The sequence below is a fragment of the Marmota flaviventris genome, chromosome 16 (assembly GCF_047511675.1).
Source record: "Marmota flaviventris isolate mMarFla1 chromosome 16, mMarFla1.hap1, whole genome shotgun sequence".
Lineage (NCBI taxonomy): Eukaryota > Metazoa > Chordata > Mammalia > Rodentia > Sciuridae > Marmota > Marmota flaviventris.
This window is the reverse complement of record NC_092513.1, coordinates 58292424-58310099: the sequence shown is the minus strand read 5'-3', so window position 1 is coordinate 58310099 and position 17676 is coordinate 58292424. Positions and strand designations below refer to the sequence as shown.

Below are 17676 nucleotides of genomic sequence, written 5' to 3'. Positions count from 1 at the left end.
TACATGGACCTCCAGCATTCCTTATCAGGACTGTGCTTATTCACTCAGTGACAACAACTGGCTGGTACACCCTGTCTTCCAGTTCCTAATCACTTCCTGCTCCCACCTGGAGTTTTCTAGCATCGCCTCCCAAGAAAACTACTTGCTAACAAATCTGGATCGCAGGGTCCCCACACTTTACCTCAGGGAAGCCAGAGCATGCAAGAAGGTTCTAGAAAGGTGTACGGTGACCCCAGTCTATCTGGCCATTTTATGCCTGAATTGATAGTACTCCTTGGCTGCTCTGACTGCCCTGATAGGTTTAGGAGAAAAGACAAGCCATATTTTGGCATGTAAAATGCATTCAGGCCGAGTCTCTTTCACACAAGCTACCAAGTAGGGGCAGAATCTCATGAAATTTTAAGTACAACAGAATGCCAAACGACTACTCATTCCATGAAGACATGCTGCAAATAAGACTTAGAAGACGTGCTGCAAACAAGACTTCGAAAAGTGTCCTCAGAGAAGATTCTATCATTCTGCATTTGCTTCTGAAAGTTGAAGCACACAGTTCTAATGAGCCCAGGAAGACAAGGTTGATACCCAGTTGAGTTGGCATATGATGTGCCAGAGCTCAGGACTTTAAGGCAGCTGTCAGGTGGTTCCCGGGCTCTTCTGGTCCTCAATTTCACTCAATGTCTTTTTGTTGGTGATGTAGTTCAGCAATGGATTACTGGACCAGAGACTTGTTCAGTATTGCTCAGCAGTAGCAAAACACTGTCACCAGTTGTAGGTAGCCAACTCCAGGTGAGAAACATGATAGATGTTAACTCTCACGGCTTCACACCCGCAACCTGCCCCTCAGTGATCATGCTCTCTAAAATATACACCATGCTTAATTGTGTGGAAGAATTCTACATCTAGCCAAACCACATGAGCTTTCAAAAGCCAGCCCAATAACATTTAGAGGATTCGCTCTCCAAAGCAAGCTTGCCAATGCCTGAGTGCCCACACACTCTATTGGCGCCAACCTCACCTCCTTTTAGAATGCACACATCCACCAAGATATCACTGCCTGTGGTGGTTGAGCGGCCTTTCCGATGGACGAGGTGGATGTGAATGTAACACGTGAATGAATTAGCATTTACCAACAACTGGAAGAAAAAAATTCACTCTCTATGATATGATGACGGAGCTGCTCTGTGATCTAGACCATCCCCCTCTCCTACATCCGCTGTGTTTTCCTCTGCCTGGATGGACCTTCATCTCGGCCCAGAAGGATGTGTCATTTCTAGTCAGAAGCCCTGTCATTGCTTCCAATTCCAGGCCCTGATTCCTGGTTAACGCAGCCAGATCTCGCTTTCAAGGTAGTCTCTTCAGATCCCTTCCCTACCCTAACCACAGTGTGGGCTCTGGCCCCACCCTTACTCTCTACACCACTATTCCACATTATGGTCTTCCTGTCCCTCTCTGTGACCCAGGACTGCCCATGACCGACCCCAACCAACAACAAGCTGTTGAACCAGGTGCCATCAGAGGGTAGAAATGACCAGAGATTGCTAACTTGAAGATTTCACAGATAGTTAATGAGACAAGGAATATCCTGAACCAGTCAAATGACATAAGAGGAAGTCAATGAGTTCTAACCTCAAGGGGAAAATCCTACGGTACACTGGCTCTCAAATTCAGCTGCACACTGGAACCACCTGGGAACTGTACATAATACTGACCCCTGGACCACCCACTGGCCCTGGGCTGATGGAATATCTCTGGGCTAAGATGGGACACTGGGGTTTGTAAATTACCAGTTGAGTATAATATAAAGCAAACTTTGGAAACATTCCTTTTTTTCCCCCACATGAAGAACTGTGTGCATACAGATACAGAAGTACACAAATCTGCAGCATAAGGCTCCTTGAGGTCCACAGATTAAATGCACTGCAGTGACAAGCACCCTGGCTAGGAACACCACCAGCCCCCTGGAAGCCTCCTATTTCCACCTTCCAGGTGATCACAGCCCTGCCATCCAAGCATGGAGGAGTCCTCCCTGCTGAGAGACATCAATGTGGAGAATGGAGAGCCCCTCTCTCCTCGGAGTCCCTGCTTTGACAACAAGTGCACTGGAGAAGTTTAAATCAAGTGGGAGGCACATGGGCAGGCTTCCTGGATGAGGCCCTATTGAAAGGAGGATGGGATCTGAGGAATGGACCAGAGAGAGGAAAGATGGGAAGTACAGCAAGTACATTCAGAGCCGAGGTCAAGCCCAAAATACAATATTGGCTGACAAGAGAGTCCTTGCACCAGGATCACCAATTTTGAGAAGGCAATGAGGACTGCTGAAAAGATCAATTCCACAAAATTCCATGGAAACCACTCATCAGACCTTTCTGAAAACACTGGAAATGCAGGTTTCATGCAAGGAACTCTGGGTGACAGATGGCAAAGTTTGCCAAATGCAAACATGCCTACCAGCTCTGAGAAGCCATTCTCATTCACACTGCTTCAACCCGGGAAAAATCCCCATGTGCTCACTGAGAACAAGTTAGCCTGTGCCACTTGAAGCTGCTTCCACAAACAGCTTCACTTCTGCACTTCTAAGCTGTTCTCCTCAAGAACTTTCAGAGCACAGTTCAGGCATGAAACACGAAGGGTGCCAGAAAGAGATCTCTTGAATCTAGCATCACCAACTTGCAGGGGAAAAGAGGACCAGCTGAGAAGATCAGTTCTCCAAAGTCTCATTGAGAGCCATTTGTCACACTTGTTTACAACATTCACTTGAAGTACAGGTGCCACATGAGTGAACTGTTTTTGATCAATGGCACAGAGGCTTCAATGTGAAAGCATGCCTGTCACCTGTAAAAAGCAGTTTTGATTTCTTCTAGGTCACACAGAAAAAAATAGCATGTGCCCACTTACAACAAAGTTAATCAACAAAGCAAATTGAAACTGCTTGCAGCAAACAGTTTCCATTCTCCCACTCCCCAGCTATTTTCAGCAATCACATCCAGAGTCCAATTCCAGCCCAATATAAAATGTGTGCTCCCAAGGAAGCCTTATAATTGACATCACCCAACTTGGGGAGGCAAGGGGAATGCTGAGAAGATCAGTTCTCCAAAACTCCTACTTTTTCAGAAAACTCATTGAATGGCAGGGCCCCACTTGCAGCCATCAGTGGTTGACAGATGGCACAGAGGCTTCAATATGAAACCATGAATGCCAATCATTACAAGTGCTTCTGACACACTCTAGTTCAACCAGGGACAACCCAAAGTGCTCAAGGAGAACACACTTTGTTCCTGCAAGTGGAAGCAGGTTGCACGAACTGCTTCAGTTAGAAAATTCCAAGCTCTTCTCAGCAAGCACATTCAGAGCACAGTTCTGGCCCAATAGAAAAAGGGTCCTAGCAAGAGTGTCCCACACCTACGATCACCTTCATAAGGTAGCTTCCCATCTTCTGTGTGGAAGTTGGTTTCTCCTTGGCCCTTATGCTGTGGAGGAGACCACTAGGAGCTCAGCTTCATGTAGGACCATCTGACCATTTTGCAAGCCCTATAAAGCCCTCACACATGCTCAAATGCTACAGGACTTTGCAGACCAGTCCAGGCAACAGTAGACATTCATTCATTGTCTAGAGTCTACAGATTCCTAGATGCATGGCATTCATTATCATCAAATGCACAATTTTGATCAAAAACCATATATATATATATATATATATATATATATATATATATATATATATATATATATATATATATATATGTATATAATTGCAATCTGAATCAAGAAAATCAGAAATATCCCCAAATCCAAAGAGTGGATCCCCATTGTGATGCTACCAGTGGAAAATTCTACAGCTGACCTCATGGGATGGTTCACAGTCAAAACACAGCTGCAAGAAAAATATTACATGACATGACCTTCTGGTTATGTGAAAAGTGGCATGTGAAGTACACATGCATGTCTTCTTCAGACATGGGATTCATTTGCAGGACACCTTATGCAATTGAAAATACTCTAAAATGGGAGAAATCAGAACCACGTCTCCAAAGTATTTCAGGAGAGACCAACTCCATCTGTCTATCTATCTCTCAGTGCGTGTGTGTGCTCTAGTGTGTGTGTGTGTGTGTGTGTGTGCTCTAGTGTGTGTGTGTATGCTCTAGTGTGTGTGTGTGTGTGTGTGTGTGTGTGTGTGTGCTCTAGTGTGTGTTTGTTTGTCTTTGTTTGTTTTTGTATCATGATAGCCAATACTTCATTGCCCCCATTGGAAAACTGACTCAGATAATGCCATCTGCCATACTCCTAAAAACTAAAGTTCTTGCTGATAGAATGAAACATTCCTTCCTGTTGGTTTGGATGTGTCCTTTAGGAATCACTGCTACATTAATATACTCAAATCATCAGAGTAGATCAGGTAACAAAAAAAATATATATTTTAAAATAATAATATATTAATGGAAACAGCAAATACAGGATAGAGTAACAACTGTCTTACTAAACAAGGTCAAGGACAATGGCAAACTATAGGTTCAAACTTTGAAGCAAATAGTAATCAATGTAAATATTCCTGGGCTGCCTCAGCCCCGCCCAGGCACACAGCAGTAGAATGGTTTTGCAAGCATCCTCAGGAGGGCTGGAGCCTTCTTTGTAGGACGAGAGGGAGGTTGAGGCTGGATCCATTCATCATTCTTTTGGGAGAGGCTCCTTTTCCGCAGCACAAAGTTGGATTTTGTGTGAGGGTTCTTTGCATAAAATACATTGGCCTGCGCTGGAATCCTCAGCTCTGGGGAGAGAGGGGTGTACAAAAAGAAGGTGGCACTCAGGAGGTGCTCCCTAGGACACCCCAACATCTGAGAGCCTGTGCCAGAAATGACCTGAGCCACACACTTGAGAGCTCTCCAATTCAGCACCAATACCAACAAAGACAGCCTCCACAGTCCTCCCTAAGGAAAAACTAGGCAAAGCACTTCAACAGACCTAATGTCTGTTCCTACCAAAGGCTTTGGACTCCAGAACATCCCAGGTCCTCTTGCGTCTGCCAAAGCACACCACTAGGGCTTGCATCTGAAATCTCCCACAAAAGGCTCCTGTGCCAAAGATTCAGACCCCACATGGGCCATCTTCATAGGTGGCTTTGGAGGGAAGCATTCGATGGTGAGTGCTCTGATGTCATCATGAAATTCTCATTCAAGATGAACATACTACTGGGAGGTAGGAGGGACTGGAAGAAAGGTTGGGTAAGGTTGGAGGAAGACCTAAACAGGGTTGCGCCCTGGGCAATAGTACCTTGGCCCTGTTGGCTCCACTGAATCCTCATCCTCCAAGTAGAGGTCCTCCTTCTCCTCTCTGTCTTTCCCTCTTCTTCCTCTCTCCCAGCCTCATTCTCTCTCCCATTCTATGCCTGTTTGGCAAGGGCTGAGGAGCTCTCCACTGCCACACACTAGAGCGTTATGGAGACCCTCAGGGCACAACCGAAGAGAAAGCTATGAAACCCAGAGAAAAGGCCTAGGCTTCCTCTTCTGAGTTATTTTCCTCAAGTATGGCCACAGTGAGGACAGGCTGACCAGCACAGATACCACATTAGAGCCATGCTTCTGTGTTGGTGGAGCCCGCCTCCATGTGGACCAGCCTCTGAGAATGGAGGCCACATCCCAAATGCTGCCCTACTAAGAACAATGGTTCCAAAGACCAGCAAAGGGAATGCTTCCCTCCAACATGGTGTATGGTCCAGTGGTGCCATGACCCCTAGTGGGGGAATACAACAGCCAGCTTCTCCTTCCTCTGAACACCTGTTTCCTGCCACCCTCCTCTAACCTACAGCCTGTTCTCCATCCCTTCTGGGTTGGATGCGGGGATCTCTGCTATGAATTTCTTAGGCTACCAAGGCCTCAGACAGACTTCCTCTTCCAAAGGCTCTACTGACCTAACAGTACGTTAAGATCGGAGAAAATTGATCCTAGAACTCATAGGGATGGTGGTCTTCAGCGTACATAAGTTGGGATCATGGCTGCTGTGGTGTTTGGCTCACAAAAACCAACCAACCAACCAACCAAAAAGCTCTGGCATTATTATCAGATGAGCTTTGTGGCCAACGTGCTCAGGAAGCCCTCATGTGACTTTAGTTAGGGTTCTTAACCTGGCTATGGTGATCACTCCTTGGCAAGTGGACTCAGGTGCGGAAGACCATGGAATTTATCCAAAAACAGATGATTCAGGCTGTCTCCCAGCCTGTATTTTCTTTCCAATTTCATCCAGTTACTGCTTGCTAGAATCCTGGCACTACTCTGCCCAGGCAGTGGTTTTCTGGTCACAAAGAAGGCTTTCAATAGTACTGCTTCAGTCCACAAAAGTGCCAGTTCCATCTTTAGCCCATGCATTCCCATGTCCCTCTGAAACCACTCCTATCCCAGACCACGGAGCCATACGGCTCCTGGGAAGAGGCTTTCCTCCTCACTCCTCAATGATGTCAGCTTTGGATGCCTGTTCATGTCCAGAGGAGGGCACCTGGTGGGGGGCCGCAATAGCCACTGGGGTATACCATAGAACCTCGAGACCTTACACCTGCAGAAGTGCAGTTGGCTTTGTGCACGAGCCCCAACAAACCCTGTTGGAGTGTTCTTGCGGGTCAGAGACTACTCTTTGGTGCTAAGAGTTGACCTGAGTCCACATCCTGACCCTTGCTCCCTGCAATCTGATTGTCCCACTTACTCTGACGATGAGAGATGATTTGGCCCAGCTCATATTCCTCCGGCTTCTCCTGAGTAAGCAAGTGTAGCTTGAGGGCCCTGCGGATGACGACAGGAGCCCTATCATGGCAGGTCACCTGGAGCAGCATGGGAGACAGGCCTTCAGGAAATGGGCCTTGAAGTGACTACTCAAGAACAGTGGGCAGAGGCATTATGGAGGCACCTCAACTCTAAATACAAAGGCAACATCCATGACCCTACTCCCTGAGGCTGGCCTCCTGCTAATCGCGTGGGCTCTTCCCATAAGCTACTGGCCAATCCTTGTACATAGGACTGCCTGGACCTGCCATTGCTCTTTGTGGAGCCACACTCTACTCGAGGTGAAAGGACCCCACTACCTGTATACACATGGAATCTCATCCCACAAGTTGGGAGGAATGGGACAGTGGCCTCCAAGATCCCAGGTCTGCCTGAGGATGCAGGCGGCATTTGGGGTAGCCCCGGCACAAAACCTAGAGGCTTTGGTCTGGATTGCCAGGGCCCAAAATAGACCCAGGAACATGACCACACACAGGAGTGCTGAAAGATAGCCACGAGAGCTCCTGGCCTCCAGAGGCTCAGTGCTGGCTGGGGTGTAGGAGGACACCTCATCCGGCAAGGGTGGTCATTGGAAAGGGCTCCTGTCCTGCAGGTTACCTGGACATTTAGTGTGCTTGCTCTACATCCATATCGACTCTGCAGACAGACCCTCTCAGCTCCTTGTTCAAGGAACATGCAGAACCTCATACTGCTGTCCTCCTCCATGGACGCCAGCATCCCATACAGGGGAACCTGCAACCTAGGTCCTGTCCTATTCTCATCTGTCACCCATACCTGCCCCTACCCTTCCAGACTGCATGCTTCCACCCGACACACAGACTCCCTCAGACATGGCGGTGGACAAGCTGCTGCTCTCCCTCATCTCAGCTCCGGCCCTTCACACTGACCTCTCCCTTCTTGATTCCCATCTATCCTCCTGATCATCCAGAAGCTCCAAATTCAAGAGGGCATGAGTAGTCCATGGTCTTGGGCCAGTGTCTGTTCCCCACCCAGGTGTAAGCACCAGGGAACACCCCTGCTCCCAGGCTTACCAGGACAGTCTTGGCCATCTTTGGACTTTGTGTTTCTAAGTGGACACGAATTAAGCAGGTGTCTCCCACCAGCTTGTGGGAAAGCGGCCTGGAGGACTTGCAGGTTGATTCTGAGAACTGTGGGGGATGGAACATCAGCTAAGCCCAGAAACAGAAAGCCACCCAGCCTGTCAGTTGGCTCTATGGGCTTCTAGCACATATGTCTAGGTGATGAAGCTTCTTATTTCCCCAGGTAAAGTGGAATGGCAGCACAAGTACAGCTTGAATAATGTAGGAGTTTACCTCCTTTCCCTTGACCTGGGGGCGTTTCCTCACGATGAAATGATATTTTATTCGTGGATTCATGGACAGATATATGAGTGAGTGGTCAGGGACCTTGATTTCTGCAGAGAGAAGTGGAGAGAATTGTTAGGTGGCACTCAAGGATTATACCACAAAACACCACCAACCCCTGAGAGTCTCCACCAGGGCGGGCCTACACCAGAATTGAGAGCCCTCCAATCCAGCTACAGTGCCACCAAAGACTCCCTCAATGATTCTTCCCTGGAGAAGATGATGTACAGGATTCTAAACCAAAAGAGCACCTGACAATGGAAACAGCACCTTGGGCCCCGGAACTTTTCAGTGCAGGTCAGATCTGCCAAAGAGACACTGCTAGGCTTTGCATCAGGATTGGTAAAGGCTCCTGTGCTTAAGCCTTTCTCCACAGTGCAGCCATGCTCAGACATGGGCATTCAGGGAATCCTTGGATGAATCCACTTATGGATGAATACGCGGAGGGGAGGTGGTATCCATCAGAGGTGTGTTGGGCATGGACATGGGAGGACTTCAGCAGGGTGATCCCTGGAGAACTCTAGTATTCTAGGTTCGCTCTCCTTCCCATTGTTCCTCATCATGAGCTGTCTGCTTGGTGCTTGTATTCTGGTTCTTGTTCTACTTCTGGCTCTTCTTTCTGTCCTGCATCTTCTTGTAGTTCTTTCTGGGTCTTTTTCTTGTTCTTACATGATTCCTTCTTGTTCTTTTTCTTGTGTATCTCCCTCCACCCTTCCTTCTGTTTCACCTCCTTCCTTTTCTTCTTCTTCCTCCTGCTCTTCAATGTATGATCTTCTCCCCATTCAGGAATGTCCTCTTTCTCCTCCTCCTCCTCCTTCTTTCTCTGGCAATGGTTGGGCGTCCTCTGAGGAGTTCAAATCTATCACACTCTTCTGCCCAGATGCAGCCTCGGTTCAGAACCCCAAGATGAAATCAGTTCTCAATCAATGGTCGGGAGTGAAACCAAGACCAAAGAAAAGTGACTTCCTTTCTTTGTCATTGTCACAGTCAGGAAAGACCGAATAACAGACACCGCATTCTGGATAGGCTTCTACCTGTGGTAGTCAACACCTCATCTGGACCGGGATTGCTAAAATAGATTCCCCCTCCAAAAAGCTTCCCCAATGAAAACAAGGTTTTCAAAATCTAGGAGAGGGCCAGCATCACTGCCACCCTCCTGCCATAAGGCATAGATGCCATCACACCTAGTGGGTTCCAGGCCCCCGGTAGTCCTCACTTTTGATGTCTGTTACACACAAACCTCCCCTGGTCTGGAGCTGCTCTCAACTGATGCTTGGGTTGAAAGTGTGTTTCTGAAATCACCTTCGTAGAATCTCAGTTTGGTAATTCCTTATTGACTGGCTTATTTTTGTACCAGGGATAAAACCAGAGGCACTTAAGCACTGAGACCATTCCCAGGCCTTTTTACTTGGGTACAGGGTCTCCCTAAGTTTCTGAGGTTGTTAGGAAATCCCCATCCTCCTGCGCAGCCTCCCAAGTCCCTGAGATTCACAGACACTGCCCCCTTGCTAGCTCCTTGCACCTCAGTCTTCCTCATGTGTAAGACAGAGCCAACCCAAATGAGGTGGTGTTTGAAAATGAGAAAACTCACTTACATGCCCGACAGATGGTGGGTTCTATTGTGGACAGGCTGGGATGGTGGAGGCTAGGAGTGTCTGGCTCACAAGAAAGGAAAGAGCACTGCATTGTGGACAGCTCAGCATTGTGGCCTATGTTCTTCAGATGCCCTTCTTAGTTGCTGGAAGGAATAATAACCTGGCCATTCTGATATCTTCAGGAGATGGTAACCCAGGCACAGAGGACTTGGAATTGTTCCAAAAAGAACCCAAACAGGTGTCCCCTGGCCCTGACTTCCTCTTCACTGAGTTCTGTTCCCAGTTGCTGCAATCCTGACATTCTTGTGAGTAGGCAGGACTTCTCATATCCTGGCTATGGATTGGGACCTGTGCTGCTTCCGTCCATAGCAATGCTGATCCAATCAGGACCCATGTTCTCCTCCTCTTCATTTGAAGGCATCCTTATCAGTGAGCCATAAACCAAACTGATGATCAATTGAGCCTCTCTCTTCCTTGCCCCTCATCGATATTAGCTTTGCATTGCCAGACCAGGTCCAGGGGAGAACACATTTAGGGAGGTCCAGCAGCCCCCTGGGGCCTCATTGAGCACCTCCACATTGGACACGCCCATCATTGCAGTTGGTTTCCTGCACCAGGCCCACCACACTCTGGCTATTTTGGGGCCAAGGCCCACTTTCTCTTGGCTGTGAGTTATCCTGAGCCCACTGTGGATCATTTCTCCCCACTGTCTGATTGTCCTGCTTACTCTCATGCAGAGACATCATTCTCAGCAGCTCAAAGTTGTCCACATCCTCATGCTGCAACAAATTTTGGTCCAAGGCCCTGCGGATGAGGCTCATCACCCTCTCCTGACAGGTCACCTGGATCAGGGTGGGACAAATGTCATCAGAGAATGGGTTTTAGAGGAGCTACCCATAAGATTCTGGTCAAACATTCAGGAGAAATCTCAGCTATATATACAAGGGCACAATCTTGTTATCCTGCTACCTGAGTGTGGCCTCCATATACCCCCTGGGTTCTTGCAATGTGCTACTAGAACAATCTTGGTACAAATGTCCGCCTGTACCTGCCATCTCCCCTCCCCCTGGGGAGTCACATTCCACTCAGGTCAAAGGACCAAACTGCCTATGCACAGACACACTCTCATCTCACTGAGATGAGAGCAATGGGCCAGGGACCTGCGTGCCAAGTGTGCTCTGGGATGCAGGCTGCCTTTGTGGGTGGAAGAGGGAGATACACTGAAAATTTTGGTCCTGACTGCCCCGGGGTTGGCTGTGTCTCCTGCCTTCCACTGTGTGGACACCCAGGAGGCAGCCCTGCTGTCGGGCTTACCAGGATGCACTTTGTCTCCCTCCGGCTCTGTCCCTCTAGGAGGACATGAACCAAGCGGCTGTCTTCCACCTACTCGCTGGAGTGAAGCAGTGAGGAGCTGCTACTGGTGACTTTTCTCATGCAGCACTCATTGCTTTGGGTGGCCTGGGGCAATGGTCCTGCAGCCACTGCAGAGCTGCTGCTCACAGCTGCTGGGAACCTGGATGCCACTGCCATAGAAGGCTCCAAGAACTGTGGGGGATGACAACATCAGCAAAGCCTAGCAGCTGAACCCCACCCAGCCTGGCAGTTGGCTCTATGGGCGTTCTACAACATCCATCCAGAACCTGAGGTTCTTGTCACCTTGGAGGATGTGGAGTGGCACCAGGAGTAAAGACTGAAGAAGGTGGCTGTTTACCTCCTTTGGCTTGACCTTGAACCACTTGCTGGCAGCTGTTTTCCGAAGAAGAAAGTTATAATCCACTCTGCCATCCAGGGCATAATATACGTTCCCATCAGCAGGGATCCTCAGCTCTGGAGAGGCAGGGGCAGAGGCATGGTAGGCGACACTCAAGGAAGACACTACCCAACTTCCCCCACAACTGAGAGCCTCTGCCAGCTCAGGTCTCACACACAGACCTGAGAGCCTGCAAATCCAGCTACTGTTCCACCAAAGACTCCCCACTGATTCCTCCCTGAGGACCCTCTGTGCACAGGAGGTCCACTACAGGAACACCTTTCAAGGAAATAGCCCCTTGCACCCCAGAACCTCTCAGTTCACGTTAACCTGCCAAAGAGAAACAGCTAGACTTTGCATCTGGATTGGCCCCCAAAGACTCATGTATTGAAGGTTTTCTCCCCACTGCAGCAATGATCACAGGTGGGTTTGGGGAAAAGCACTTGAAGGTGGGTGCCTCCACCTTGCCAGTGGATTCATCCACTCATACAGGGCTATGCTAATTTGAGGGGTATGGTTTGGAGGTGTGTTAGGCGTGGGTGGAGGATGTCCACAGCAGGGCTGTGCCATACAGAGAAATATGTTTCTCTTGAGTTCCCCACTTCTGCATTTCCTCCTCATCAGTATAATTCTCATTCACATTTTTAATCGATTTATTTTTATATTAGTTGTTTGGCTTGTGTTTCTCCTTCTTGTTCTTGTCCTTCATTTTCTCCTCATGCTTCTTCTTATAGTCATCTTGACCTTCTTGTTCATTGTCTCCTCCTTCAACTCATTTTCATTTCATTTTTCTATTCCTCCTTCTCCTCCTCCTCTTCCTCCTCTTCTTCTTCTTCCTCCTCCTCCTCCGCCATCTTCTTCTTCTTCTCCTTCTCCTCCTCCTCTTCCTCCTCTTAATCCTCCTCCTCCTCCTCCTCCTCCTCCTCCTCCTCCTTCTTCTTCTTCTTCTTCTTCTTTCTCTCTCTCTCTCTCTCTCTCTCTCTCTAAGAAGAGTTTACAAGCTGTGAAGGGTTCTATTCTACCACACACTTCTCTCTAGAAATGGCCTCTGGTCCTAAGTGGACTCAGTTTGCAATGAATAGAAAGATTGGAAGCCAGAAATGATTCTTCATTGAACTGCTTTTCTCATGTACTCATCTCAGTCAGGAAAGGCTGCCAAAGTAGGCACCCTGTAGTTGTCTGTCTTCTTTGACACAAGACAAAGGAGCCTCTCTTCTTGGCCCCTCATGGATAATAGCTTTGCAATGCCTCCTCAGACCAAGGAAAGAACACATGGTAGGCAGGTCCACAGCCCCTGGGGAACATGAAGAACCTGCAGATTTATGCCCCATCATTACACTTTGTTTCGTGCACAAGTCCCACCATACTCTTCCTGGGCATTGGGCCAACGCACACTGTGTTTTGGCTCCCAGTTATCCTGAGCCCACTGTGACTCACTGCTCCCTACCCTTTGATTGTTCCACTTACTCTGATGGTTCGAGACAATTTGCAGAAGCTCAAAGTTTTCTGGGTCCTCCTGCTGGAGCAAGTGTGCATCTAGGGCCCTGCGGATAATGACTGGAACCCTGTCCTGGCAGGTCACCTGAGCAGGGTTGGAGAAAGATCATCAGAGAGGGAATTTGGGAGTAGCTACCCAGAGGACAGTGCTCAAGGACAATCAGAGACAACTGAGCTCTCAACACAAGGGCACCATCTTGTTACCCTGCTACCTGAGGCCTTCATGTGATCATGTGGGGTCTTCCTATGTGCTTCTAGCCCAATCTTGGTACAAGAGTTTGCTTGAACCTGCTATGCCCTACAGGGAGAAGGGAACAAGGACCAAACAGGCTTTGCACAGACACACTCTAGTCCCATAAAGATGGGAGGTATGGTCCAGTGAGCTTCCATATCCCTGCTCTGGTCTGGGATGCAGCAGCATTTGTGTGCAGATCAGGAACAATCCCTAGGTGCTTTGGTCCTGACAGCCAGGGAACAACACATACTCAGGACTCTTTAATGATAGGCATGGAAGCTGCTGGCCTCAAGAGTGTCAGTGCTTGCTGGGGTGTCAGGAGGTATGGACCCAGCAGGTGAGGTGGTTCAACATGGCTCCCCTGCAGCTGGACACCAGAGTCTCATGATGGATACTCCACACCCAGGAAAATTCTGCAGAGAGAGCCGCTAACTCTCTATTCACATACATGCAAACTAGGACACTAATGGACCCCTCCAAGGCCCCCAGTTGGCTGTGACCCACACCTACCCACCCTAATCATCCCACAATGGCTCCCTTCCCTTCAACCAGCAACATATCACCTCCCACACACAAGAAAATGACTGCCAACTCCTCTGCTTCAACCTCCACTGTTCAATATACTCCTCCTCAATACCAAGGTCAGTAGAGGACGGCCTGTACCCTCGATAGTTCTCTGACCTCCTCTGAACCCAGCACTCGCTCCTGCACTTCTGGCCTGCACACCCCAAAACACGCAGGCCCACTCCCACCCAGACCTGGCATGCTGCTGCTCCCCGCCTCTCAGGTCAAGCTCTTAACACCGAACTCTCTCTTCCTCATTTTCTGCTCTCCTTCCTGACCTTTCAGAAGCTCCAATTTAAGAAGACAGGCCTAGTCCAAGGTGTTTGCTGTGGACTCGGTCTTCCCCAGTGTGGGCTCCCAGGAGACTCCCCTGCTCGAAGACTCACCAGGATGCTCTTATACTTTGTTGTCCTTTCATTTTCCAGGTAGACGTGAATGAGGCAGCTGCCTCCCACCCGCTTGTTGTACTGGGGCCGTGAGGAGTTCCTAGTGGAGACCCCTGATGTCCTGGACTCTGGCTCTGCCCCTTCCCAGGGAGAAGGCTCTGGCTCTGGTGTTGGCTTAGGAGCCGTGACAGGAACTGAGCTTGTAGCTAGAGGAGAAAAGATGCCAACATGACTGCCTTGCCCTGACCTTCGCACAGACAGACAATATCCCTGCTGCCAGGAAGAACTCAGGCCCTTAGCCCACACAGGACCTCTTTGCAGACTGGGGTCACTTCCTGAGTGGACAAAGGCTTATTCTAATTTCCAGCCCAACACCACGCATACAGACTCCCCGCAGTGGGACAACAGTCAGACCTTTCCTCATATACCCTTAGGTACTCACCCCAGTCCACCTGGCTCTCAGGCTCTGCCTGGCTTGATTTGCCATCTTCAGTCTGGGCCAGCAGGTGGTGTGCTTGTTGCTGCAGGTTCAAGCCACCCAGAAGGAGCCACATGGATGGCAGCAGCAGCTGCAGACTCAGAGAGCCTGGAGGCTGATGGGAAGCCTCGGTGTAGAAGTCCGCCCAGGTCCCCGGGAAGGAAGGTGAGGCACTGTGGGGAGGCAGGAGGGGAGTCAGCAAAACCCTGGCCTTGCCTTCGCCACAGCCTCCAGAGCAAACCTCTGACGCTACACTCCTGAACCTTCCCTGGTTCTGAACACACCAGTCCACCTCAGACAAGTCACAGTGGCTGTACAGGCAGGGACAGGACAGGTCGCGAGGCAAAGAACCTTCAAAGAAGGAGCGTTAGATCCATGGTATGACTAGCTCTCCCCTCCTCTGGGCAGGCCTGACACTCTTCTTCCTCTTGGCTACGTGCTCTCCAACCTGGAATGCACCTTCCAGGAGTGTCTGTCCTCCTGCCCACTCTTCTCAGGGCTCCAGAGACACCTCCTCCCCTGGCGTGGGCTGCAATGCTACCTCATTCTCTGTGAGCTCTCACTGAGTCCCCCTGAGTAGCAACGGACCTCTCTTTTCCCATGAGTGCAGAGCACATCTCTGTGGCCCTGGGGGAGGACTGGGAGGTGTAGTGTGGGGGGATCCATCGTCCCAGGGCCTTCCCCAGAGGACCATGACTACCTACAACTCCCTGCCTTACCCCTCCTACTGTTGAAGCCCCGGACCTTACACTGCATGCAGGAAACAGAATTGGGGAGAACAGTCTTTCCTCAGCCTTCCCAAGTCAAATCACCTTGCAAGTCCCTATTCTGGAAACAGGAGAGCACCCTCTTGACCCCAAGTCCATTCCATGTTGAAGTTGGTCCAGGGTCCACCATGTTCACTGAAGAGGACAACGTGCAGTTATGCCTCATGGAGTCAGGGATGCTGTCACATGTAGGATATGTACTCATGGCACCTGCGGTTTCAGGCTGACCCCCATGAAAAGGGACACAATGGCAGTCATTTGCACCCCATTTTTCACTGAATTATGAAACGTGACTGGAAACGTGTCTTCACACAGTGGGTGCTTTCTCCTTGTTCATCAGTGAATGAGCCCAAATTGCTGATTCCCACATATCTCTCTGGTTGTGGGAGCTGCCATCTCCAAAGCCCCTGTCCAGCTATGTCCCAGCTAGGAAGCTCTGGCCCACTATGGAAACTAACATGTCTTTATTAACCCAAAAGTGCTTTGCCCAAGGCCCGAGTTTTGAGATGCCTCTGGCACAGATCTACTTTCTTCACGAAGCCAACATCACACCAGAAAGACCATCTGGCCTCACTGAGTCCACCTGGGAATGAGCTCAGTGCATACCTTTGAGCTGTGGTGCCCAGTGTGTGGGGACTGCTCCACGGACCTCTGTGGATCAGCTGGAGTCAGGATGGTTTCTCTGCCTGAGAGGCGGGAGTTCACTCCCCTTTCAAGGCTGTGGCAGGCACCTCCAGGACTCATCCCACTCGGGGCTGACATTCCACTATGAGCGTGGTCCTCTATCTCACTAGGTATCACAAACCTTTGGGTCCCTGAGAGGTACATGGCAGCCCCAAGACCCAGGCATGAGGGGGGCTACACACTTGGGCTTCGTGGTCTGGTGCTTACCTTGGGAACAAGAGATCCAGCACCTGCTGGGTGGGGATGAAATCCCAGGAGATTAACCCCATGTTGCTGCTGAAATGTAGGTTCCTCCCACAAATGTCAGGCAGGAGCTCATTCCTAAGCTGGTCCTGCCTGTAAGATTCAAGGCTCTGTACCCTGAAGGGCTCCTCCGTGTTCTGATCATTTTCACCCTGGGTTGGGACCAAGAATGGTGGGTTCAAAATGGAAATGGTGACAAACAGAAAAATGCCTTGTGCCAATACACTAGAGTCAAAGCACAATGGGACAGTTCCCATCAGTACAAACACACACACACACACACACACACACACGCACGCACGCACGCAGTCAGAATAGGAGTCCTGGGCCATTCATCAGGGATCAGACTAGAGGGCCTGCTGGGCTCCCCTGCCCTGTGCTACTCACTGTTACTCTTGAGCTCCTCTGCGACAATCGCCAGAGGCTCTGGCATCTAAGATGAAGCCTCACCCAGTGTATCCACAAAAGGGCTAGTGGGCCCCCCTGAGATTCCTGGGAGCCTGAGGCTCGGCATTGTTTGCAACCACAGGAGAACATCCTTCTCACTCCAGTGTCTCCAACCAAATGAGCTCGGATGGCTTGGTCAGTGAAGTGGGTGCCTGGATACCAGGGTTCCATGTTCTGTTTGATCCATTGTCAAGGCGATGATGTCATTTCCTGTGCCCATACCTGAGCCTCTTTTCACATAAGACCACTTTCAAAAGCCCTATGGGCTGCTGATTTCTCCTCCATGCCTACCCATATAAGGTGCGCATGTGTTCACCAACAACTACCCAAATACCCCCACGAGCATCTGCCCTGCTTGGTGCCACTAGAGTTCCAGCTTGGAGCCTTCAAAAATGCATTCACAACAGTCCTTCCCTCTCAGCAGCTTTTGGACCCTGGTCCCATCATTGTGCAACTCATGGTGTGCCCAGTCTTTTCTGGAAAGCAGGGTAGCATCTAATCTCTAGGGGTTATTGTGTCTATTGGCCCATAACACCCTCTATTCTCTCTGAAACCAGAGATGGGACTCACAGGTGGCTAAAGCACAAATGTAGAGATGGGACAATCACAAGAAGGGGAGAGACAAAGAATGCACCCCAACTCAATCAGGCCTGTGTCCCACACAGGGACGTGGCCAATGTCCGTCCCATCGTGGGTGTGAAAGGTTAATAAAATAGGTACTTGTCACTCCGTTTTTCTGTATGCTTAACAAAACACTGTTGAAATCTTAAGAACTGTTTGCTAATCTTGTTCCCAGAATGGGCTGTCCCCAACTGCCAAACTGCAGAATGTAACTTCCCTCCCTGCCCTCTCCAAGGAAAGTATATAAGCTCTGCTTAAGCTGTTCTCAGGGCTCTTTGCTC

The 17676-nt window shown here is 49.6% G+C and overlaps 1 protein-coding gene and 1 long non-coding RNA gene across 2 annotated transcripts; both read right to left on the bottom strand.

The window, feature by feature from the left end:
• Positions 1-6757: 6757 nt before the first annotated feature.
• Positions 6758-10536, bottom strand: LOC139702196 (uncharacterized). Its single transcript, XR_011704787.1, has 3 exons — positions 10451-10536; positions 7796-7912; positions 6758-6802 (listed from the first exon to the last, which is right to left on the bottom strand). It is a non-coding gene; the product is annotated as an uncharacterized lncRNA (long non-coding RNA).
• Positions 10537-11106: 570 nt separating this feature from the next.
• Positions 11107-14335, bottom strand: LOC139702160 (ral guanine nucleotide dissociation stimulator-like). Its single transcript, XM_071602600.1, has 5 exons — positions 14156-14335; positions 13175-13268; positions 12941-13055; positions 11435-11550; positions 11107-11268 (listed from the first exon to the last, which is right to left on the bottom strand). Exons 2-5 carry the CDS (start codon positions 13193-13195, stop codon positions 11107-11109), a joined length of 414 nt encoding a protein of 137 aa, XP_071458701.1. The 5' UTR covers positions 13196-13268; positions 14156-14335.
• Positions 14336-17676: the final 3341 nt, after the last annotated feature.

Bases quoted from the DNA above. Each gene is read 5' to 3' on its own strand.
- LOC139702160 (XM_071602600.1), bottom strand. From the start codon at position 13,195: ATGAAGGCCTCAGGTAGCAGG. The intron at 13,056-13,174 runs GTAACAAGATGG...AACCCTGCTCAG, and splicing joins TGAAGGCCTCAGGTAGCAGG to GTGACCTGCCAGGACAGGGT. The intron at 11,551-12,940 runs GTAAGTGGAACA...CTGCCTCTCCAG, and splicing joins AATTGTCTCGAACCATCAGA to AGCTGAGGATCCCTGCTGAT.